Source organism: Echiichthys vipera (genome assembly GCF_963691815.1).
Source record: "Echiichthys vipera genome assembly, chromosome: 2".
In the NCBI taxonomy this organism is placed as follows: Eukaryota; Metazoa; Chordata; class Actinopteri; order Perciformes; family Trachinidae; genus Echiichthys; species Echiichthys vipera.
Window position 1 is genome coordinate 12,766,075 of NC_139827.1, and position 25,417 is coordinate 12,791,491.

General features: G+C 39.7%; 1 protein-coding gene across 2 annotated transcripts in view; it reads left to right on the forward strand.

Moving 5' to 3' along the window:
- The window catches only part of tbck (TBC1 domain containing kinase), a 47,634-nt gene that overhangs the window by 5,813 nt on the left and 16,404 nt on the right, over positions 1 to 25,417 (forward strand). Inside the window, exons 9-24 of one of the 2 annotated variants that reach the window (XM_083934247.1) lie at positions 99 to 160; positions 491 to 639; positions 1,532 to 1,670; positions 1,765 to 1,864; positions 2,967 to 3,016; positions 3,138 to 3,267; positions 3,443 to 3,541; positions 3,619 to 3,681; positions 3,789 to 3,915; positions 4,633 to 4,683; positions 4,786 to 4,869; positions 6,022 to 6,107; positions 8,460 to 8,496; positions 12,971 to 13,132; positions 21,934 to 22,106; positions 25,160 to 25,244. In XM_083934247.1, coding sequence (XP_083790373.1) covers positions 99 to 160; positions 491 to 639; positions 1,532 to 1,670; positions 1,765 to 1,864; positions 2,967 to 3,016; positions 3,138 to 3,267; positions 3,443 to 3,541; positions 3,619 to 3,681; positions 3,789 to 3,915; positions 4,633 to 4,683; positions 4,786 to 4,869; positions 6,022 to 6,107; positions 8,460 to 8,496; positions 12,971 to 13,132; positions 21,934 to 22,106; positions 25,160 to 25,192 — 1,545 coding nt within the window. In that variant the 3' untranslated portion in view covers positions 25,193 to 25,244. Of the gene's footprint in view, positions 1 to 98; positions 161 to 490; positions 640 to 1,531; positions 1,671 to 1,764; positions 1,865 to 2,966; positions 3,017 to 3,137; positions 3,268 to 3,442; positions 3,542 to 3,618; positions 3,682 to 3,788; positions 3,916 to 4,632; positions 4,684 to 4,785; positions 4,870 to 6,021; positions 6,108 to 8,459; positions 8,497 to 12,970; positions 13,133 to 21,933; positions 22,107 to 25,159; positions 25,245 to 25,417 lie in introns of those variants that run through there. The other variant, XM_083934246.1, reaches the window with a different exon arrangement.

Genomic DNA, 25,417 nt, shown 5'->3' on the forward strand with positions numbered 1-25,417 from the left:
TAGTTAACACATTATCAATTCAGCTTTCTTTCTTCCTTAACCTGTCTGGACCTGTGCGTACTGTGTCTACTGTAGCTAATAAAGTTGTTTTTTTTCAGGACCTTCCTGAGAATGTTCTTGAGCTACTACGGAAATGCTTGACATTTCTTCCATCCAAAAGGTAAATACGCTCTAACTGATTTATATTGTTGTTTGAGGACATTTGCCATTTATTTTTCAAATCACTTTGGTCGTGGCATACTCAGAAAGGATGTCAGAAAGGATTACAGCATGCTGAAACCAACAAGAAATGGAGAGATGAGAAATGAAACCAATATAAACAGATGCAGTTATTGCCTGACAGGCCGACACTGCAAACAGCTTTCATGACTTTATATAATCAATTATTCAATATTAGTAATTGCCACTTCTTACAAAATTTCAACTTAAAGGCACACTCTGTGTATACGGATATTTTGCTGTCACGGTTGACTTTGTATGAATCCTCCAGACCGACCCCTGCACAGCTGCTGGGAGACCCTGTGTTTAGCGGGGTCTCCTGCCTCTACACGCCCTTCCAGAAGCCCGTTAGCCTGTTCTCTTCCTCCCTGCGCTGTGCACATCTGGAGCTCCCAGAGGACATCAGTGACCTCTGCAAAGGTCTGCTCCAACTACAACTGTACATGAAGCCTTACACTCACACTTCAATTCACCATTCACCTGTCAATACAATTTTGCAAAGTTGATTTGATGGATTATCTTAGCATGCTGACATCCATATTAATAATGGAAGCAGATAAAAGTATTTAGTGTCAAATAATTGAACTGGAATTTCATTTGATATGTAAGATGTTTTACATTTGATTGATCAAATAACCCTCAATCAGGGCTGTGTTGAAAGTCTTTTCTTTTTCTAGTGAAGTTTTCAAATGAAGCTTCGATTGACTTTAGTGTTTTAGGACATTAACCCCTCTAAATGTAATATAATGTTGCTGTTAGATTACTGCCAGACCTCCCACATTACACACAGGTACGTGCCTCGCTCTGTGTGTGGCAAGCAGGAGAGCAAACACTGTTTAAGCACTTATTTTAATTGGTTCCATTCTAAATTCTGTGAAAAATACTATTTGTAAAGTCCATCTGAAAATAAACAGGACTAAAAATAAACAGTGATTGTGAAGGACACAGGGGGGGATCTCTTTGTGTATAGGGATACTTGTTTTCACTTCATGATTTTTGCTCCTCGGTTTCACATGCGGTCCAGTGGTTGAATCAGTTCAGTCTCTCCACAGAGACAAGAGCTCCACCTTGAACATCATGTTGACGGAACAAGATAGTTTCCTTTGTGCACTTAAATTTTTCACATAAGAGAAATGTATATACATTTCCCTCCTCCAAACAAGATTCCACAGCCATGTGAGTTGGCATATCTTGGCTTGATGTCAGGAGAAGATATTGAACTTGCTAATAAAGTAATCATTTGACTGTTTTCTGCAGTTCCACCTAGGACGGGTGTTTACTGTCTAGGTTGTGTTTGTGTGTGTGTTATTAGACGATGATGAAGACTACCTGTCGGAGCGGGCCATAGATGAGGTGTACCATCTGTGGTGTCTAGCGGGAGGAGACCTGGAGAAGGAGCTGACCAACAAGGAGATAATACTGTCCAAACCTCCAATCTGCACACTGCCAAAGTACATTATACACATGCACATGCACTGATGAAGGCATTTGCTAGCTTTGGGTGATATTCAGACTTTCTCTCTCATTCTGTTTTTTTTTTTCTAGTTTTGTTTTGGAAGATGGGGAGTCATTTGGCCAGGGAAGAGATCGAAGTTTCTTGCTTGATGACACAACGGTGACACTGTCGCTGTGCCAACTCAGAAATGTAAGACATCAATCTTGTCAGCAGACAGCATTGTCTAAATGTATGTATTCGAGGGGCTACTTTTAAAAATATGTTTACACTAAGGCTGCAACTAACAACTTTGTTCACTGTCGATTAATCTGACAATTATTTTCCAAAATAGCTGGTGATCGATTTAATAGTTTAAAACTAATAGATTCATTTTTCCAGCTCTAGTTTCCAGTCCTATAACTAATTATCAAATCTAAATGCTCTCCGAGGCCCTGACTGAACTTGTTTACCATCATTTGTTACAAAGGGAAGAAAACATTTCAAGCACAAAGTACTCATGAACCTTTACATAATTTGTATTGATAAGTGCTTGCTCATCACACTAACTGACAACTGTTCCATAAACAATGCATCTCTGTAATACTTTATTCTGTTAAATGTGCCTATGCTTTTGAAAACCGTTGATCTGTGATGGTGGCAAACACACTTGAGTAATAATGGGTGTTTTATTAATGTTGTAAGAAGTTTCGCAATAACCTGGATACTAAATGAATCTGCTGAGCGTATGTTTCATTTGCTTGGGCAAGTTCGTCTGGTCCCTCTCCCATTCAGACAGATTTCCAGCCAGGCGGTTGGCCTACCAATCACAATCGTTTACCTCATGTGGGTCGGCTGTAAGAAGATGACTGACAGACAGTGTCATGCTAGAATTTAGCTATCGAAAGTAGTTACCGAACGTAACTGGCATACTGCGTCCAGGTTCACAGAACTTCAGTCAAACAGCCAAACAAGACAGTGCTGATAATAAACATGATTCTGTGATTGTATTGTCCATTTCTCACCTAAAATGTTTTCAGAGACACATTGTGTACATTACGTGGACTTTTTAGACATTTTTTCCTACTTGAAAAACAGAGCAATCACAGCAAGACTTGCATGTGTTGCTCAGAACTGCATCATTTCATTGCTCTGAACCGTTGTAGGTCCATCCAATTCTTTCCTGAGGCATTTTTGTTTGCAAGTTGATAACGCCCTTTGGAAATTGAAAATTAAGTGACAGGTTCCAGACCAATACACGGCTATGCCAGGCTAGTTTCAAAATGCACCCTTAAACAGCTTCTTCCTTTTTCAGAGACTAAAGGATGTAGCAGGAGAAGCCTATTACCCTCTACTGGAAGACGAGTAAGCAATCTCCATCCTTAACTTTTTGCTTTTGTCCTCTCCTGTCAATATTTTTCACATCACCACATAATTTATTTTGGCTCTGTAAATGTCATATTCCCTTTACTCCTCCTTCCTTCAGGCAGTCAAGTCTGCCCCAGTCCAACAGCAGCAATGAGCTGTTGGCCACCGTCACACTCCCACTCATCATCCGCGAGAGAGACACTGAGTACCAGCTCATCCGCATCATCCTCTTTGACAGGCTGCTCAAGGTCTGGGCTACACACACACACACACACACAAGCATGTATTTCCCAGTTAGAACGAGTGCCTAAATATGTCAGAGCCTGGTGAATGTTTTCAAGTCATCTACTGTATTATCATTTAAACAGGTTATCTTTTTAAATAAAGCTGGTTAATATATTCTGTTTAATGATTTGTCTTCAGGCCTATCCTTACAAGAAGAACTTAGTGTGGAAAGAGGCCAGAGTGGATATACCCCCGCTTGTTCGAGGTCTGGCGTGGGCAGCACTTTTGGGCATTGAGGTAAGAAAGAAATTATAATAGTAAAAAAATAGTCCTGTGTTGAGAAAATGTGCAGTTTTAACATGTTTTTTTCACAGGGAGACATTCAAGCAAAATACGAGAGCATAGACAAGGATACTCCCATACCAACTGACAGACAGGTAACTCATTTAAAACTAGACAGCAGTAAAATCTTTAGTCACACAAAACTGTTTTCAAATTTATTTAGCTTCATTCTTTTGTCTGGTGTTTTTGTGCATGCTTACAGATTGAGGTGGACATCCCACGCTGTCACCAGTATGACGAGCTGCTGTCTTCTCCTCAGGGCCACATCAAGTTCAGGCGTGTGCTGAAAGCCTGGGTGGTCTCACATCCTGACCTGGTCTACTGGCAGGGTCAGACACTCTTTTCACAATTTATTTTGCTGTCTCACAGGATAGTTCTTTTATCATGGCTCTCCTTGAGGTCCTTGAAATCCTTGAAGGTTTGAGAATTTGAGGGAAGAAAGTCAAGGCTTTAAACAGACATCGGTAATTGATGAAATAGAAGTGCTTTTATTTAAATATGTTGTGCAAAAATAGAAATGAAAGTGATTTTTGTATTTTCGCTCAACTTACACAGTATATTGTTTTGGTGGTAAAGAAAGAAACCTTATATTAGTCTGCCATCATTTTAACCCATCACAGAGAGAACACACATTTAGGATTCTCTCTCTTTTTCATTGTTGTATGAGAGCTGCTCTAAAGCCTTCTAATTCTCATTTTAAAAAGTCCCAGTATTGTTACAGTAATTAACCTTGATGTGTGTCTTAAACTTTGCCATGTTGGGTCGTTGAATTTGAGGGATTTTGGCCTGAGAAGTCCTTAAAAAGTCCTTGAATTTGATACTCAAGAAGGTGTGGGGACTCTATATCTTGTTCTCCCTTTTTCATCTTTTTCTCTTTCCTTGATTTGCATTACTCCTTGTTGTACTACACATAACTGGACACTAGATGGTGCATATGTCAAATCTTGTAAACTCCCATCCTTGCCCTCAATTACAACTGTGACCTCATTCAGCAACTTTATATTATAAACTGTTTTGATCATTTATTTATTTTTGAATCATTTCAGGTTTAGATTCACTTTGTGCCCCATTCCTCTACTTGAATTTTAATAACGAAGGTAAGAATTTGAATAACTAATAACGTACGGTTTTCACTGCTGAGTGTTTTTACCTTTCTTTTTTAGTATTCGGCTTTCATACTTATCTTATACTTTTCACAGCCCTCGCGTATGCCTGCATGTCTGCCTTCATCCCCAAGTACTTGTACAACTTTTTCCTGAAGGACAACTCTCATGTCATTCAAGGTGAGATATACTACAATAAGAACTTGTGTCTAGAGAAGTTATACTACTCTGCTGTGTTTTGCACAGGCCTTGTGTTTTTTTTTTGTCTTTGTTTCTCCTGATATAATTCACACACTGCTTCATTTTTCCACCTCACTTGTTTCCACTTCAGCTATCCAGTGTTTTTTAATGTAGTCAACTGCCACTGCAGGTATAAGTAACGTGGTGAGAGCATTCAGCTAAGTTCAAAAACAAATAATCATCGCCGTCAGCTCAATGTTGATTACATTTTGTCTCCATGTTGTTCCTAAGCTGTAAAAACTAATTTCAGTTTGTCTTAATGGACTATGCAGCTGAGACACACCATTTAGAGATAGGGAAACAAATGAAACTGCAAAAGCCTGCAGAGAAATGTCACAAGCAATCCTTATGTGACTGAAAAACAGCTACACCACACACACCTCTTGAACTCCATGGGGAATGTGGCCATTATCCTTTCTTTCCACTGCTAGATGCCCTGGAGAGCGAGCTAATGTTTATCTGTCTGGTCGAAACTCATTTGTTGATTTCCAGTGTGAAAAATGGTGGTAGCACAGCATTACAATGTTTCCTTCCCAAGGTTGCTCAGTGGATCAGCAGTCTATCTGCTACATGGTTGCTTTCTATCTGTTTTTCATAATTCAAAAACACAAAAGACAACAACTTTTTGGGGGGCGGGAGGGGTCTTTTTTTGCCTTTAATCAATCGTGCAACTGGAGATAGAAAGGAAAGGGGGGAGAGAGAGAGGGGACGACATGCAGCACAGGGCTGCAGGTCGAAAATTGAATCCGGGCCATTTCTAAGGACTCGGCCCACAGGGGCTGCATGCTCTACCAGCTACCAGTGTGCCCTATAATAAATATGCTTTAATAAAGTTATTTGTTTGAGAAAGCAGCCCTTTGAGTGACTGGCTATATCGGTGCAAGAGCAGTGCATACTCCACATAGAAAAGGTCTATTTTCATTCCACCTCAAAAATGTACTGTATCGGTATCCGGTGACTTTCAGTCGGGCTCTCAAAAGCCTTGACTAATTAATGCTGTCTGTAAAGTCTTTCCTTACCTTTTAGGTTTTCAGCACTCAAGCTACACAATAGATACTGTATAGACTTCTTGTCCTTTTGTCTGTGTTTCAGAGTACTTGACTGTCTTCTCCCAAATGATTGCCTTCCATGACCCAGAGCTAAGCAACCATCTAAATGAGATCGGCTTCATCCCGGACGTAAGTTACCAAGAGTAAAAGTGCCCTGACACACTGATGACAACAGGCAACAGTGGAGGGCATACTACAAGGATAACAACATTGCCTTCTATTGCAAGTTTACTTTTAATGGAAAGTCAAAGACAGTAAGAAATGATTCCAGTTTCTGTCTCCACACCAGGGCCAAAGGAAATAGCCTTACATAGATCACTGTATATATCTTTTCCTTGTCATTGACACTTTTTGTCACACATCCGCCTTTCCACAATTCGTGGCGAGGGTCAGGTTATCCCTGTAGTCCACTGTTGATGATTTATACAGCGACTAATGTCTGCCAGGCACACTTAATGATTGTCCTCTGCCAGGCTTACCTTATTTCTCTTACTTTGTGCCATCTCTTTCTGCCCTTCGCTTTACTCTTTACAGCTCTGCTCAGACAGTGACAAGGTTAAAGTCTCAATCGTCTCTCAGGGGCTTCAGTTAGTGTGCTGAGATGAATGTGTGTCACCTGTGGACCGGCTCCTGGGACATTACCAGATTAAATGTGGGATCTTTATCATCAAGGAGTCAGGGGTTAAAGTCTCCTCCTCCTTGCAGTGTCGAATGCTATAGTTCCTTTTCTAAAGTGGTGCAAGTGAAGCTTGATGATGGTCTGCCATACTTTAAGGTTGTAGGCAAAAATAAAATTAAGAAAGACACCAGGTCTCTCTGGGCCCTTGCAATCCTTGAGAGAATAGAAATTGAATGGTGTGGAAGGTGTGTCTCTCGCAGTTGCGTAATTTCTTTCCCACACCATTTGCGAGAAAGTGTGACAGTTATGTGCGTGCAGTTATGTGCATGCCTGAGTGACTGAAGCAAGTGAGAAAATTAATTTTAAGTGGACCTTCAACTATGCCTGGAAAATATTAACACACATTCAACCCTCTCTCTTTTAACTGTTGTCTGTGAGCTTCTGTAAAGCATGCTAGTTCTCATATAAATGTTCAGTGTAATTCCTTTTTTTCTTTTGTGTCTCAAACTAAGCCACTAAGTTGCGTTCTTGAATTTGAGGGAATTGGTCCTTAAAAGTCCTTGAATTGTGGGAACCTTGGAAAGATCCATTGGCTTGTTGCACAAATGTTATCTTTAGTCATTGGTGCATTTCTTTTAATCAAAGCCTTACCTTCAACAGATGTCCCATTCTTTCAGTAATTCGCTAATCCATTTTTTCAGACTTGGCTGTTCAAAGAAGAGCACGCTGTTGTGATGCTGACTTAATAAGTACTTCATGTAGCACTGCCAGCATTGCCTTTCAAAGGAGACTTTGTATGTCTGTTTTCATTGTAAGGCCAGGATGATATTGGAACAAGCTTTGTTGATGCAGCTTTCATGCTTGATGTCAATCCCAGTAATTAGACTTTACGGACCATAAATCCCCTTTTCCTCTCTGAACTTCAGAGAACACTCAGAACTGTTGTTTTACTGAGGTTATAAATCTGTCGGCCCTAAAAGACCAAATGTCACTGCATTATAAAAATTGATTTAATTTCCCATTTATGCATACCAAAACATGGCTAGCTTTATACAGTTTGTCTTGTGCAAGCACACAGAAACCAATGTAATCTCTGGAAGCGTTGTGGTGTTCCGCTCCAGTAATGCGGCTGCCTGAAAGCCATCAGCAGAGAGTCAGATAGCATGTGTCCAGCGGTTTAATTCAGGCCATTCTCAATTTGGCCACAGCTGCTCTCCTGGGTCTGCCATTTACACCTACACTAATCCAATCTGGCTGGACTCACAGTACTGCTACCGAGCTGTTGAAATTGAGGCTTGGACTCAGTGCAGTGGCTCTCTCTCTCCTCGTCACTCCCGGGCAGAGAGGAGGTCTACTGAACAGTCACCAGCTCCCACGCAATTAGCTATCAATTAACTGACTGAAATGAGCTCCAGTATTCCTGCACTCTCTGCTCCAGACCCCTCGCTACTGAATATTACAGAACCTCAGTGACAGTGGCGATTGAATGGTGGAGTGCGTGCAAATCTTCAATTTCAATTTTGTGCATTTCCTCCAGGGTAAGTGTGGAAGAAGGAGAGAATAGATGGATGGATGACAGGATTTGTATAATGACATTTATTGTTAGTGTTCTCCCCATTGACTAATAACCAAACTCAGCAGTTTGCCCTTTATTGCCGTTTCTGTTTCTGTAGAAGCTGTAGAGATGTGCAGCCATTTGTGCTGAATTTCTTAAAGAAATCTCTCTAGTGAGAAAGCAGTTCATTTATTTCATTTGAGCGCCTGGCAATTTGTTTCGACATACTGAATATTGCATACAAATGAATGCTATATTATCTCATGAATATGCTTATATCTTGTCTTTTTTTTTTCTTATCACACAGCTTTATGCTATTCCATGGTTCCTGACTATGTTTACACGTAAGTAGCCTTTCTTTGTACTCCCAACGGGAATTTGATGTGGCGCTGGGCATAATCCAAAGCTTACAGAGAGTATTTTGAGTCTGCTTCAATTAGAGTATCAATGAAAGAGACTGAAAAAGTAGGTCCAGTATAAACTAGTTCTGTAGGTTTTTTTTTTTTTTCTGATGATGACCTTTATTCCAGCTGCCAATTAATTACAGTTGTGAATGGAAAGGACTCTCACTCCCTCAGCATCTTTTTTTAATCTTCATTTTGTATTTATCTTGACACATTTTAAAATCCCAACGTAAAGCTGATAAGACATCTGCTTGCAGCAATGTTTCTCCCCCTTGTGTGAAAAGATCAAAAGGCCAAGTACCAGGCAGCTACAAACATCACACATACAGTATTTTGCCCCCCCCAAAAAATCTTACCTTAAGAGTTTACTTACTAGCTTTTTAATGAGATTTCCACTGCATGTGACAGTCTACGGACTTTGCATCTAAGACGCTTTCATAACTAGTGCGGAAAAGTAGCTAAATACATTTAATCAAGTACTGTACTTATGTGGTTTTTACTTTGAGGTACTTTTGCTCTAGTAGTTCATTTCCATTTTATGCTACTTCAATATTCTGCTCCACTACATTTCCATCTACAGCTCGACAACTTATCAAAGATATTACCTAAAAAAAAAACATGACTCATTGTTATACACTCATTATACATACACTTTATTAGGAACACCTGTCCAACTGCTCGTTAGCGCAAATTTCTAATCAGCCAATCACATGTCAGCAATTCAACGCATTTAGGCATGTAGACATGGTCAAGACGATCTGCTGCAGTGCAAACAGATCATCAGAATGGGGAAGAAAGGTAATTTAGGTATTTCAGAAACTGCTGATCTACTGGAATTTTCACGCCCATCTCTAGGGTTTACAGAGAATGGTCCGAAAAAGAGAAAATATCCAGTGAGCGGCAGTTCTCTGGGCGCAAATACCTTGTTGACGGCAGAGGTCAGAGGAGAATGGCCAGACTGGTTCGAGCTGATAGAAAGGCAACAGTAATTCAAAAAACCACTTGTTACAACAGAGGATTGCAGGAGAACATCTGTGAACACACAACACAACCTACTTTCTAGCAGATAGGGAACAGCAGCAGAAGACCACACTGACACTTTATTAAGCACCTGGTATGCCCAATAAAGTGGCCGGTGAGTGTAGATTAAACTGCCCAAAAGTACTGCAAATAACATTGCGTATTATTGTTTTTTTACGCTTTGGTGCCCCTGGAGTTTAAGAGTATAATATACGCCCTGTCGTAAATATGGACAGTTGAACATGTGCACATGCACATTTGTAATGATTACATCAGACCTACGGTACTCATTTTAAAAAACTAGCATGTTGATAACTTTGCTAACACAGCCAAACATCAAACAAGTGCAAAACACAAGACATAGCAAGACACCTTATATTACTTGCTGGTCCAGCAGCAAGATGGCCAGCTCAGCATCCGTCCTGTAGGCTCTTATTTCAGGAAGCTCTTGCCAACATTGTCTGGCTGCCTCTAGCTTGGTCACTCTCCTTTTTCTTTTTTTAGTTTCCTCTGTCAACATTCTCTTCAATCTCTTTGTCTGCCATGATATGCGTAGAGGCTGCTAAACCCGTTTAAAAAAATCAACAACAGTTAAGTAGTTAATTAACAACTATTTTTTAAGCAGTTAAAATGAACACTTAATATAACACTAAGAAAATACTTACGCTTTTAAGATCTTTGAAATGTAATTGAAGTTTAAGCATTTCCTATCAGATTTTTGTTTCAATCCGCTACGTATCCACGTTCATGAGTTATAAGCTAAGCTGTGATGGAAGATAGTAAGCAGAGGACAAATAATTGGTTTGAAAAGACTAACATGTCAGTTCTCATGCTAACCCTTCCTACAGCATGGCTGTTATTGAAGACAGTCAACAATAAATCTCCTGATTAGGAATAAACCTTCCTGTCTGTAGCTGAATAGTGTCGGCCTACATTACTTTATTTTAACATTTGTCTTAGTGGTGATACTTGAGAGAGCCTTATATTGTCTGTGGTACGTCATGTACAAAGTTTGAGAACCACTGGTCTAGATTTTCTTGTGTAGACGACCACTAAAAGGCTTCACAGTTACTCGCTTACCATCCCACAACTATCCCAGATGACAAATCTGATAAAGGTTTTACGTGTGGGAAGTAGGAGTGGTGGGCATGGGATGCCATTATAAAAGTTTTTCGAGCCTAGTGAGCTAGCTTAGCTAAACTAACACAAGGGGGTGTGTTAACTTTGTTCTACAGCAGCCACACTGACAATGATGCCTGCAGATGTGTCTGCACACATTTTTTGATAAATAGACTTGTGAGCGCAGGCATCTGTTGATGCCAATTATCTCAAAATCGCACTAATCGGCTCGATTAACCGGCCGACCGATTAATTTGTCTATGGTCTATCAATGTTAGATTGTCAGGATTTTACACAAAAACTAATTCATTCATTCTAAAATGCACATTGTGAGAAGATTTGTGAGGCAATATTAGGAAGGAAAAAATACAGTATGTTAAGGTCCCTGGGTTAGGATGTGGCAATTCCAGGCACTCTATTTTAGGATGATATAAATAAGAAGCTTTTAATAAATATGGATTCATCTGCAAGCTTGCCTTCCTCAGAAAAACCTAGAGGAGGTTGTGATGTATTTTTATAACTTTTGCCTAGAATATATATTTTTATGATCTTGAGTGCCCTAAATTGGAGTTTGTATGCCACATCCTACTCATGAATCTATACTCTCTTCAATATAACTTAAAGGATAACTTTTGGTGTCAAGATACACACTTCTGCGCATAGTGTTTTTCGTGAATGAAAGTGTTCTTTTGAATCACTCTTTGGTATGAATGAAGGGAAGTGAGTCGTACTTGAGAGCTGTTCTTTGTATCGTTGTGCCCAATTTTCACTGCCTGCTCTACATCCGCAGTGCTATTCATTCTAATGGTCCCTGGAGCTGGTCTCCTTAGACTCATGTAAAGTGATTTTTATCTTATAATTCTGTAATTTGTGCTTTTAAACTGTTGTATGTTGGTCTTTACTCCTGATAAATACAAATGTATATATAATAATCACAGATATCCCTATTTTATAGTGCAAATCTCTTGATTACAAATTAGCATCACATTTGAGTCATTTCACCTTCTGTGCTGCAGCAGGGCTGGTTCTCAGCATGCAATTTGTCAATTGATGGCAGCATTACGCTGTTATCTTCCACAGGGTGCAGTTGGAGCTCTGAATTATGATCATGTTAGCCAGGGTCACAGATCATTGTTACAAATTAAATAATATGCAATTAACCTCTGTGCTTTCTAGGTAAAGACTCATACTACAGTACAAGTGTTTGAATAACTTGTTGCCTTCCCGATATAAATTTAGATATTTAGCTCTGCTAGTCTGCAGACTCACAGACAGAACACAACCTGTGATTTACATTAATTGCCAAATTGATCTTGATCAGCACTTTGCAGTGAAGTATTTCATTCTTCAAACACACACATACACAGACCACTCCTGGGGCGGATAGTATGAGGTGTCACCCTTTAACCCCTATCCTCCCCCTGAGGCAGTGTATGAGTCCAGTATTCAGGAGGTGTGCCCCTCTGACTGCTAATGTCCCCAATCCAATATGAGACAAGGTTGGAGGGTCATCTTCAATTCACACAGACACACACACACACACACACACACACACACACACACACACACACACACACACACTGAGACACACTGCCACACTGTCACTCACATGCACTAGTCTGCTCAGCAGACTGCTAATGTAGCAGGGATCCTCTGAGGCATTTTCACCACACTTTTCACCGCTCTCTCAGTCTTACCACAGTCACACTCCAAACCCATGCACACGTCTACTGCCCAGCATCCACCTTAACAAACAACAGGATGATATAAATAGGTGGATATAATTGGTTCTCATGCATAAATCTCAGGAAGGAAACATAAATGTAAATGAAAGTAATATGACCGAACTAATAACTGCAGTGGGACACATGATCAGGATGTGGTTAGAGTTGGCTTGAAATAACCTGTGCAGGTCCCTTGCTTTAAAGCTGCTCAGCCCCCTGATGTTCTTTCTGTCATTTTTCCCACATAAAAACATTTTCCCAGCTACCTCCCCCACATCAAATATCCCTCCAGGCAGCCCTTGACAATGCACAATATTGCTTTGTGAGCTTTCCATCTTAAAGCCATAGAGCCATGTTGTGTAAATGTGCCATGCACATGCAAATCACACTGATTCTCCATTTCTCACTGTGTGCGTGTTGCTTGCCATTGTCCCACTTGCAGGATCCTATTGTGCATCCCTCGAGGGATTTGTTTTTTCAGCCACTCTTGTATTCAGTCATTTTGTAAAATCACCCCTTTTGTTATGTTTATTTCTGCACCCGCAATACAGACGTGTTTCCACTGCACAAGATCTTCCACCTGTGGGACACGCTGCTCCTGGGTAACTCCTCTTTCCCCTTCTGTATCGGTGTGGCCATATTGCAGCAGCTCAGAGACCGTCTCTTGGCCAATGGCTTCAATGAGTGCATCCTACTCTTCTCTGACCTGCCAGGTGAGAATATGAGCTTTTGTGTTTATATCTTTGTAAATACTATGTCTTCACTTTGTCCCACTTTTTATGTGCTTTCCATACTTGGGCTAGGCCAAATGTTACTTGATAATAAACAACAGCCTAAAAGCAGCTTTTATTTATTTTCTGCATTTTAAGCTGTAGTACATCTGCAGTTATAAAGTTATAAACAAGTAAGAATCACACAGAAATACTTTTTTTTGTCTTCCCTAAACCCAATTCAAAGGTTATCTTTCTGTGTGTGCTACTGGCTATTTGTACATGGCAGTTTTTTTTCATTCCTCGAAGTACTAATGTGTGCGAATGTGTTTTGAGTTAATAATATCCTCAAAGCAGACAGCTCTGCTCTCCTGCAGGCACACTGCCTCGATGATGTTCTTTAGGCATGCCACACACTGCATCTGTCGAACAGTCAGCCGCTGCTCCCTGGGAATTGTCTGCCACAGAAATCACAACCTCTTAGCTTTAAGTCCATCTTTAGTCTGTGTAGTTGACTGTGTAGCTACTGAAATAAATTGCTGATATTGGGTTCTTCTATGCTATCAGACATGAACCAGGGAGTTCATGCAACACTGTATTTAGCTCAGGACCACAAATTCAGGACTCCTCATGCGAGAAGAGGGGATGGACACAAATAAATAAAGCTGATGGTTAACATGTGGATGTGAGTCATGCTGGCTGCCAGAAGCAACTATCTGCTTTGCTTATAGGCTACAAAGATACAGATATTTTTGTATTAGACTTGCACTAACACAAGGAGAAGGTGTGGTGATAAATGGCACGGGAAACAAAAATGTAGGAAATGGGTCAGACACTGACATATTGCCCCAGGGATTTCAATGTTTATGTCTTGCTGTTTATGCCACATAGAATGAAGACGCCCAACAATGTCTCTTAATACGAGCCCTCTTTACGACTTATTTTCAGTTGCACAAAGAGATTCCTTCTTCGGTATCGGTAACATAAAAAAATCCTTGTGTGGCATTCATAATGTATGTCTTTGGAGTGTTCCTCTCACCAGGGGTATAGCTCAAACCATTTCCTTTTAAAACTCTATTTCCAAATACTGCTCAGCTCACTATTTTCTAGCTGAGAGTCTGAATGACATTGGGATTTTAAAAGCAGCAGAGACGGGGTAATTTTTCCAAAAGGCATGCTGAAACAGTCTGTAAACTAAGGCCAGCAGCCTTCCCTTCTGCTTAAATTCAGCGTTGCTGTACTTCAATGTGTTTTACTGTCCAACAGATTCATGTGATTGAGGCAGAAGGGGGAAGGAGAATCACTTCTCCTTATAAAGGTAAAATATGTTGGCCTACAGCTGCAGTCAGCTTCTTTGGCAAGATTTCCTGAGAGTGGCTACTGCTGCCAGTTTGTTTCTGTATATCACTTCCAGCCTTATTATCACAGCTTGTGTATACCTGGGTAGTGTAGTATCCAGCCCTCTTTCTAAACTATATTAGGAATGAACTCTGGGCTGTAGACTGACCTCAATCAGGACTTGTTTCCACATTCTAGAGAGTAGTATATAACTTGTAACAGACACAGAATGCTAAATCCACTCCAGTACCAATAATAGTTCAGCACAATGGTAATCGCCTCTACTAAACTAGTGCAGCGCCTGTTTAAGCGGAACGGGACGATTGCTGCTTGCAACCGCAGATCTTCTGGCAGGAGGAAGACCTGCTCTACCTCTGAGCCCATGTGGTTATAATAGCACAAAGCTATCAGGAGATATGACATGTTTTGTAATATAAGCCCTGCCCACATTAAATGAGCAAACGTTGAGGGTCAGCTATAGCTATATATAATGGTAATGAAGAATCAAAAATCTTTAAAAAGTAATTTTTAGTCCAGAGATATTCTGTGCCAAATTTGGTAATAATTGCTCAAAATTTGTATGGAGAGTAGCGAAAAATTGATTTGGGCACGATTCAAAATGTTGGATCTAATGAACAACACAAATGGAAGTGGCTGATATGCACCCACAGAATCCAGAAAAATATTTTAGTTTCTTACGGTTCGAAAGTTAAAGGCCAAAATGTAAACCAAACAGAGGAACCTCTGCCTTTCATCAATTGTGCTCCGTAGTGTACAGCATAATTGTATTGCTGCATACTCACTCATACTCATCTTCAACTGCTTATCTGGAGTCGGGTCACAGGGACAGCTGCTCTAGCAGGTTACCCCAAACTTCCCTTTCCCGGGCCTGATTAAGCTCTAACTAGGTGATCCTGAGGCGTTCCCAGGCCAGTGTGGAGATATAATCTCTCCACCTAGTCCTGGGTCTTCCCCGAGGCCTCCTCCAAGCTGGATGTGCCTGGAACACCTCCCTAGGGAGGCGCCTCTTACTAGATGCCCGATCCACCTCAACTGTCTCCTTTCAACGCAAAGGAGCAGCGGCTCTACTCCGAGTTCCTCACAGATGGCTGAACTTCTCACCCTATCTCTAAGGGAGACTCCAGCCACTCTCCTGAGAAAACCCATTTCGGCTGCTTGTTTTTATAAAATATGGGTCAAGTGAATCAAAATATTCCAGTCACTATTGTCACTAGCTTGGCCAACATTAAAAATGACGGGTTTGTGCAGAATGTTCTGTTCCACACTAGTGAGTGCCAGCATAGCACTATAGGCCTTGTCAGCCTTTGTTGGAAGCAAAGTTTTAGAGGTCAGTTTGTATGTTGTCTGCCTCATCACATTCATTCATTCAGTTATGAATACACACACACAAACAAGTGCGCACACACACACACAATGACTGTGAGTTATGGTAGATATCTCGTAGTGGTAATGGTAGTGATTTGTGCCCTGCACCTGCTTCTTCCTGCCCTTAAGGCGTGCAGAATTGATGTCCGCATACAACTGAGGCTTACATTCATTTTTTGCAGAGCAGACTCCACATGCTCCACATGCTTTTAACTACAGAAACTTCAAGTGTGAAGAAAGAAAAATACGTAATCAAAGAATAACAATATACTCAATCTTTTCAATATACTACACAAGGACAGATAAATCAAAGCAAACAAAAAACAAAAAAAATGTGTTCAGTAAACATGTTAACACTGTCTGAATTGTAATCTAGCTGCTGCCATTAGAAACTGAATCATCATCTTTGACGTTGTTAATATCACCCTTTGTATGATGGAAGCCTGTATTTATTAATGTTGACTGTGTCAGTAGTAAAAAGATAAAGGAACATGAATTATTCATTTTGACTTAATCTAACGTTCAGAGAAGTGGATTAACTTTACAAGACACATAAGTAGGCTTGACATTTAGTTGTGCAGAAAAAAAACCCAAGTCTGCTCTCCTGCCATCCCTGTCCTCCTCCCTCCTTCTAGGCAGTAAATGGGGCCTCTGACAATAACTCTCAGTGACAAGCCTATTACACATAACACTGTGAAGTCTATAGTTGCCAATATTCCAACGAAGAGGATAGGTGCAAATTTCAGGGTCGTGATATAGACTATAAGGTTATGTTACAACATGTTACTGTTGTCAGCTTGGCTCTCCAGACTATCAACAAAAACTAAAGTATATCTGAATTATTTTCAGTTAGGTTTTGTAAATGATACCCCACTCAGTACATCAAGCGCCTGAGATAAAATTTAACATGAAACAGGTAAGACCTATGCTGCAACATTTTGCCTCGGAGCCAGTAATACATCTCAGCCTGCCATTTGTTGGCAATTAATCTCATTTTGCGATTCCCATTTGCTTAGTCTTGTAGCCTCAGGTAATCTATAACTTTCTCTTGTTTGGAGACTTCATTGATTCACAGTGGACCACAGAGGCTCTCTGGCTGACAGGAACCGTGTGTTTACTGATGATGCAGCGGCATTTGCCTTCACGGGACATTAGCATCTGTCTCAATGAGCAGCGCTGAGCACAGAACCGCTTTAGTTATAGACATTTAGTTCTGAGAAAAACAACCCACGAGCTGCTGAAAGTGCTCGAGGCAACGCTGCAGACTGGGACACCTTGAACACATCAGCAAAAGAAGTAGAACTTTGATGTTGAAGGTTTAATATTGAGAATGCATGACATATCTGCATTTTTAATCAGGGATTAGACTCATAGTCTGATCTGGATCATTTTAAAATGAGTGTACCAAATAGCTAATACTATTATAAGCAATCAGCATTAATAAGGACCTGGTTACTATCCATAGTGTCCTGACATTATTTCCTGGAAGCTACATTTGTTAATCACCTCAGATTAATCCCAGGAGTTTTGCTCAAAACTTTCTAAATATCTAGTTTGATATTTGGTAAAGTGTCGGGATGTATTTGTTAGCACTCTCCACTACTCAGGAGACATTCTCATTTGAGAACCCTAAAATTGAATTGATAATGTCATCATATAGTTTTTCCAAATGGTTCCGATATATAATCAACACATTCAGAAGAATGACTGGCTGCACTGTTTACAGTTTACAAGAGAAAAAAAAACCCGACATCTTTCATTTTCAAAAGCTCAAACAATTGATTTCAGTCTGATGCTGCATCTTACATTTAATCCAGTGAGTCTGGTCGGTTATTATTTCCTGTAAAATGTAGTGTACAAAATGCTTTGATTTGTGAACATGCTTCTGGAGACAATAATAATCCGTTAGACAATGATTTGGCACAGTTGTTGGGCCCTTCTCTTGTTTCTGGTGCATGTGTGTGTCATCTGTGGCTGAATCATTGACCACAACATCAAGCATTAAGACAAACAACCATTTTTTTAAATTTTGTAATTCAATTTCAACAATAGTAACCACGATTTCAACTCCCCAAAGCATGTTCTTAATTTTCAGTTAAGTCTCAGTTTTGGTCACATGGACTTGTTTCCTGGCTAAATGTGTTGGATAAATGAGCCCTGAACAGTGATTAATCACTGAAATGAGAGCAGTGCTCGTAAAGCCACAATTAAGGTAACTTTAGTTTTGTCTTCCAAGAATGATGCTTGCACCCAAAGCCGTGGAAACACAATGCAGATCATCCATCTAAGTTTCATCAAAACAAACAACTATTTGGAAATGGAATAGAATAACATCATGCATCATTCTCTCACGTTTTGTCCAAGTGGCAAATTCATGGGGCTGAAAAATGAAGCAAACGCAAAAGTGCCAAAAGCTGCAGTTTTTCAAATGGCCCCTTGAGTCTGTTTTCAAAAGTGAGTCAATCCTCATAGACCCGCATGTTAAAATGCCCAACTTTACAGCAGAAATAAGCATGTTTACAACCTGGTACAAAAAAAACCCCAACAAATGGTTTTGATCTCTGTAGCTCATATCCCCATTTATGACAACTGTACGGGGGAGGAGAATGTTTATAAAACTCACCTGTTTGAATTATATTAAGACTTAAAGTTCTGCATAATTAAGGGCATCGCAGGAAGCTAGCATAGACTGTAGGCTATATTCGACACACTTTAGCTCCATCCACGCTGCACCTCTTTGCCCAATTTCAGAATTAGCCGTGAGTTAGACAACGTCAGGCACTGCCAAAATGATGTTGGCAGGAGCCACCCCCATTGAGCTTTATTTTTGGCTCTTAAGATACCTGTGGGTGAAGTTACAGGAGTACATCCATATTTTATACAGTCTTTGGGGAAAGACACAATTATGGCCACTTTAGCCATGCAAATACAATGCACTTCGTCTATCTAATTTCCATCAAAACAAACAACTATTGGAGTACCCTCTCATGTCTATTAGTGTACTTTGGAAATAGAATAGAGCAACAGCATGCATCGCTTACTCATGTCTTTGCCAAATGTAATTAGCGGTACATGTACAAACCCATGGACAATAGATAATCACTTTTCACACGCCCACCTAATAGTATAAATATCATCATGGCTAACAATTAAAACTCTATTCAAAAGGGGAGAAGGGAATTGTCACACCTGATGGTTGGCTTTATAATCTGTTGGTTGATGATGAGTAATTTTCATGGTTTGTCTGTTATAACATCAAGGGTTGAAACATTACAAGGCAACAGGTTTTCGCTTAGGTATTTTAATTCACTAAATTCCTTCATCTCCATTATTTTCAGTTCTGCCTTTACACCACCGTCTAATCCCCCCCCCCCCCCCCGAGTTGCTCTTTACTAATCATTCTACTATTTGTGGCAACAAATCACAGCCCACAATCAACGCCTCTACATAATCACTGAATTGTAATTTTGTCTGGCTGAAAAGATAAATTGCTCTTTAACAGAATTGGCTGCCTTGGAATGCCCAGCTGAGCCCAGGGCTTGTTAAAACCACTATCAATCTCCTCTTCCCCATTCTTGCCTCTTTTAGCTGTAGGAGTGATTGCATGCAGCATTCGTTGCCCTAGGGAGAGAAAATGTGTTTCCCTGAACTGCCTGTGAGCCTGTGGGTGAGGAATCTCAGACCACCGGCAGGTTTTTTTTTTACTGGAATGAACCTTGTAACTGAGTCTGTGAGGTCCTAGCCCACGAGAGCTGACAACCCCCTAACCTTTATGCCGCTTTGGCACATAACGTTGGGGAAAGATTCTTATTTTTTTAGCCTGGGCCAGGTGCAGGTCATACCAAAGGGCACTCATTAGGCAGACTTTCTTATTATCCATGAAAAAGGGGAGTGAAAGAGAGAGGATGTCAGTGTGAAAGAGTGTGAAGGAAAGAATTCCTAATTTACCCAAATCCTCAGATAATCCAGTGAGTCCCTGTTCCCTAATCCTTTCTATTATCAATGGAAGAAGCAGGAGAAGGATGGATACTGCTAGAGAGGCTTTAGGAGGAAGATAAGAACATTTTGCTCTGCACTAAAAACTTATTTTGGGAAGAGCTCAGATGAGTGACAGCACCCAAACGATGGCCAGTTATTATCTTTAAAAGCCACTGGCACTGCTGGATGGCTACTTCAGATTATTAATGGCAGTGAAATGCCAAGGTCAAGCTGCTCACTTCTGCAACCGACCTTCCCACCCTCCATTTGGGGTACATAATCTCTTTTTCTCTTATTTAGGGGAGGGAATCATATTTGTATTCATTCTTTTTAATCTTTCACAGCAGTTAAATCATTTGTGAAAGTAAAATGTTGTCAGTGGTGAATGAGATTTCAGACAGTAGTGGTTTTAAGTGAAATATTTTGACAAATATTCAATGGGTTGCCATTAGATTTGGTACAGGCGTTTATGTTCCTCTGGATTAATTGTATTTACTTTGGTGAGCCTCTTTCATCTAGTGCCACCATTACTGTAGGTCAAAATGTTTATTTCATCCAATACTTTGATTTATTAGCAAATACCCACAGAGCAAATTATCAGACACACTCATCAGCTTCAGCTGTATTTTATGTTAAGTGCTCATTCTGGGGTAATTTTTTTATGTTTCCAGGTTCTTATGTTGCCAGGGCATATGTCTCTTGTGTAAGTGACTGGTAAGGGCTAGCTTCGCAGTTCAAATTGCAACTGAATGACGAGATTTGGATGTTTCAAAGGCAGTTTTAATGGTAAAAATCTGCCCAGGCACTGTGGAGATATTGATGTCTGAAGTCAAGAAAACCTGTCTTGCCTGCAAATGTGAGGGTGTCTCGAGGAATAACATCAGTAGGCTATACACTGTGGGTGACCAGGGAAACATACCGTACATTGAACATTTGAATGAAGGGAAAACGTTGCTGAGAGTGGAAAACTGTCAGAAAAGTCTCCTCATTGTGTCATATTCAGAGGATATAGCTGGAGAGATACACTCCCTTAATTAGAAATGTTAGCATGCTAACACACTAAACTAATATAGTGAATAAACAAACATTGTACCTACTAAACATCTGATTATATGCATTGTCATTGTGAGCATGTTAGCATAATTACGTTTTTAGCTCAAAGCAATACTGTGCATAATTGTGCTTCACAGAGGCGCTAGCATGACTGTAGACTCTTACCCCTCTTCCAAGGCTATGGAAGGAGGCTAGGACACCCAAAAACATGTCTGCGCTTTGGGGTGTGACACAGGTGTGGAGCTGCGCTGTTAGAGGGTTACAGCAGATGGCGCTAGAAATAAAGTGATGGTTTTCACTCAGGTGCTCTTTGGGTGCGCTTGGGGTGTGTCATACCCCAAAGCTCAAACTTTTTTTTTTGTACACCCTTGATTCGTTTCCCTGCCTCCTCCTTGTGTCTTGGTCCCACCTGCGACTAAGTGCAGGATGCAAGGAAGACACACCAGGAGAGAGGAGTTGAGGCTACATACATACTTTTATATATTTGTATATTTATTTCAGTTTTCATAATAGGGCCGTACCTTGAATAGCCTAAACAGGTTGTTTTTGTTTTGGAGCTGTTGTTTTAAAGTGACATCAATTCAATATAATGTGTGGCACAGCTGCCATGGGTTGTATATTACAGCTGTGTATCACGCCATATGCCACCGGTGCTAAAAAAAGACATTTGCAAAGGATACACCTGTGCATCTTCACCTATAGTTTGTCTGGCAAGCTGCCTCTCTCCTCCAGATACATTTTAGGAATTGAGACATCCTTCAAGATGGTGCACAGAGATAGATTTCTGGGTCACAGGCAGGAGGACGGAGAAAATGGGGAGGCACAAAATGGAGAACTGAGATGAGCCCTTGTTGTAATGTAAAAAGCAACTGTCTTCATCCAAGGCTGCATAAAAGATCCATGTTAACGAGGTTATTCTGGGGTTAACATAAAAGTGATTGAATTCATTTGGTGTATGTTAATATAGCAATTCATGAAAAAAGCAATAATAGATCATATAATAAGATATTTGGCAAGTCACATTTTCTCTTGTCCTCTTTGTTGCGTAGAAATTGACATTGAGCGCTGTGTTCGTGAATCCATCAACCTCTTCTGCTGGAGTCCAAGGAGCGCTACATACCGACAGCATGCTCAGCCACCAAAGACTGCTGGAGACAATGGATTTGGAAAAGCAGTAACATACTACTCGTCAGACTACCAGGACATGCCCAAGACAGACCTGGTGAGTTTTACTCATCACACACACACATGAACTTTACAAAGAATAAAATGAAATTTAAAGTTATCCACCTTTTCTTGACAAAATTGTGAAGTGATTTGCATTTTTATCTACAAAGTACCTCCAACTTTCACTAAGTCAGTGTTGAGGTGTTGAAGTTAAGCTGCAGTTACAAAAAAAGGAAAGTCTTCTTTTATTCTTGCTGATGTGAGTTTTTTCATGTGGTTTGATTTTGTGGTGTATTCTGTATTTAGTACAATAGAAGCCTTTGTTCCTGGTATCTGATATTTCTTTCAACATGCTCAGGTTATTCAAGGCCACAACAAGTCAACACAAGTTACAAGGAAAATATACTGTATGTCAGAGGAAGAGTGAGACAGGTTGTTTGAACAGCAGTTTGGTTATAACACAGCAGTAATGTTCTAGTTATTCCAGAGGTATTATCTTGGTAAGAACATTTTTGTTTCATTCTAAGGATGGGGAAAAAGCATCTCCAGGTAATAATGTGGCATCAATAAACTAAAATTACAGTTAAGTTTTATTAGGTGATATTAAGGTGAGGTTCTATTTTGATGACAAATAAGGTAATAGTGGGATAATAATAACAGGTTAATGTGCTTGTTAATATGAGGGTAATGTTTATTCTATAACAGTCATAGGAATCCATTTTAATAATTACCACAAATAATTATCAAATTGTATTCTAATTTTATTATAAGGTAATGCTGTCAAAATTCAGTTTCGAATGCAGTGAACAGTGAATTGAAATACAAAAACCAGTCTATCAGTCCAACTAATTGGTCTAATATGTGCTTTTTGATTTCTATTTATTAATAAATGTATAGGGCCACGTATGTGTTAACATAGTCAATATGAGGAATCTGTAAAGCAAGACTGAGGGATCTTTTCTACTTCTTGTCCAGTGCCACCTGTACAGACTATACAGAGATTTGATGGATGATTTAGATAATTTAATAAATGTGTTTTATCAGCAGCTGATCTGAAGTTGTGAGGTAGTAGAGTTTACTCATGAGATATTTTCTTTGTGTCTCTCTGCTGCTCTCCATATATTTCTGCTCCTACGTAAATTCTTTCTACTAACACTCTCTTCATGATTTGGACAGAGTGACTCATTGCACATTACCCAGAACCAATCCAGTCCAGTAGGTCTGTTGAGCTGTATTGATTTTTCACATTGAATGAGTTCCTCTGGAATTTAGTTAATCTAATGCTTGATACAGTATGTGACAACCTCTGTCTTTAATTCCCAAAGTGGCCAAATATTGATTTATTTTTAAATACTTTTTTTTTTTTTACAAATACAAACCATCAAAATGTCTCAGGATAAATTAAGTAAAACTTGTACAATACTTTTAAAAATATGGTTACAAATTGCTTGGCGATAAACATGCTTTGTTTGCTTTTGTCGTGTGGAAGATGTCGCCAAACGTTTCAGTGCAATAAAAAATATACGCATAGCAAAAATGTAATCAAACAAACGGGCCTAAAAGGTTTTCATACTTAGTTTTTAGGGGTGTTTATTGTTGCGATGCTGTCTTCCACAAAGACCTTTTGTCTTTTACACCTGAATGCATCGTGTCCAGAAAGCTCACAAACATTCTTGTCAGCCTCTATCTGCAGTGTGCCCAAGTGATTGCTGTAATCTTTCTCATTCCGCTTCGGCTGAATGAGAAATAGGCGGTTGGTGGCATTGATCCATGGCCGCATCCATCTGCACACCACCTCTTCCTCAGAAAACATGTAGTCGATCTCATCACTTTTCTCAGACATACTGTACAGTACATAGAGTATTAATTGTACAGGATGACTGTAGAGATGAAATCTGAAATTAGGACTCTCCAGAAATGTTTTGCACATAACTTATTATTACACGTCGGCTCAAATTAAAGGCAGGGTTGGAATATTTTGAAGTGGGGTTGTATGAAGTACTCATCCACAATCAGTGTATTTCCTATAGTAGATGGCGATCAGAAGGCCCCAGTTTGGAGAAGGAGGCAGATCTTATGCATTACAACAACGGAAAGGCAGTGAAAATGATAAGATCAGTCAAGAAATTGTAAACACCTTAATCTGGATAAACTGGCTTTTTTTCTGTTTAAGGGGAAAGGGCTCATTATCTCTTCTCCAGATTCAAGTGTGCCATGATACAACTGATGTACGCTGCCATGTGTTCAATATCAAATTCAATATATATATATATGTATGAGACAACTGATCCATATTCAAAAGTTTGCTTCTGGAGTGCATTTCAACAGGCGACTTATCCAGATATTTCATTTAGAATCTGTGCATTATAAGATTGATTGTATTCTGAAGAGAAAAGAAAGCCTGTTATGATTGTGTCACTTCAAAATAAACACTGTGATACAAATTTACACTGAAGAAACCCTTATTCTGATATTTACATTTAATTCATCTGGGCTTATCTGTGTTGTGAAAAATCTAAAAAAAGTGTGCTTGTGTCCATTTTGTGATTTAAGGCCTCAGCCATCTGAGTTAAACAGATTGTTTGTCATTTACAGTACCAAATGACCTCTTTTTGTTTCCACAGATAGTGAGGGACAGTACCACAACCAGGGAATAACATACCAAAAAGTCTGTGACTTCGGAAGATATTCACTTGATTTGATTAAGTGCTAAGCCCCGTATTATCGTTAGCTAAAATTTGTCATGTATTTGGCACTGAAAAATGACTGTGGATTATGTCCTTCATCACTTGCACTGAAATTGTTTTAAGAAGGGATCTCCTTAGTGCCACTATGAACAAGCAAATAAATCATATTTCAATGTTTACATGGACATCTGACTATTTTTCAGACATACTTTTAAAAAATCCTTTAGGCTAAAGGTTATGGAAAATATAAAATAAAACAGCAAACAATTCTCACTGCGACTCTAAACGTGTAAAGATACAGACGATGTCTTGACTCCCCTAACATATCGTAAAACATGTTATGTCTAATACTGTACTCATGCATGTGCTTTATGTTTGTGTTACATGCTGCCCTGTTGCCTCTCTCTGTGGTAAAAAGCAGGAGGCTCTGTCAGCAGATTCTCAGCCTTCGTAGTGAAGAGACATCCATCTCACTGGACAGCTGCTGTCCTCTCAGCTTGGTCTGAGTGAGTGAATTGGAGAAAACAAGCTCTCCTTCTCCTTTCTCTCGGCCACTAATAAGACAGTCTAAACATAGCAAAACAAATATAAAATAGTACCATTGATTAAATTGACTGTTTTTCTCAATCTTTATAATGCATTAGAGGATCAAGTTCAGTTCTCAAACGGCTTATTGATA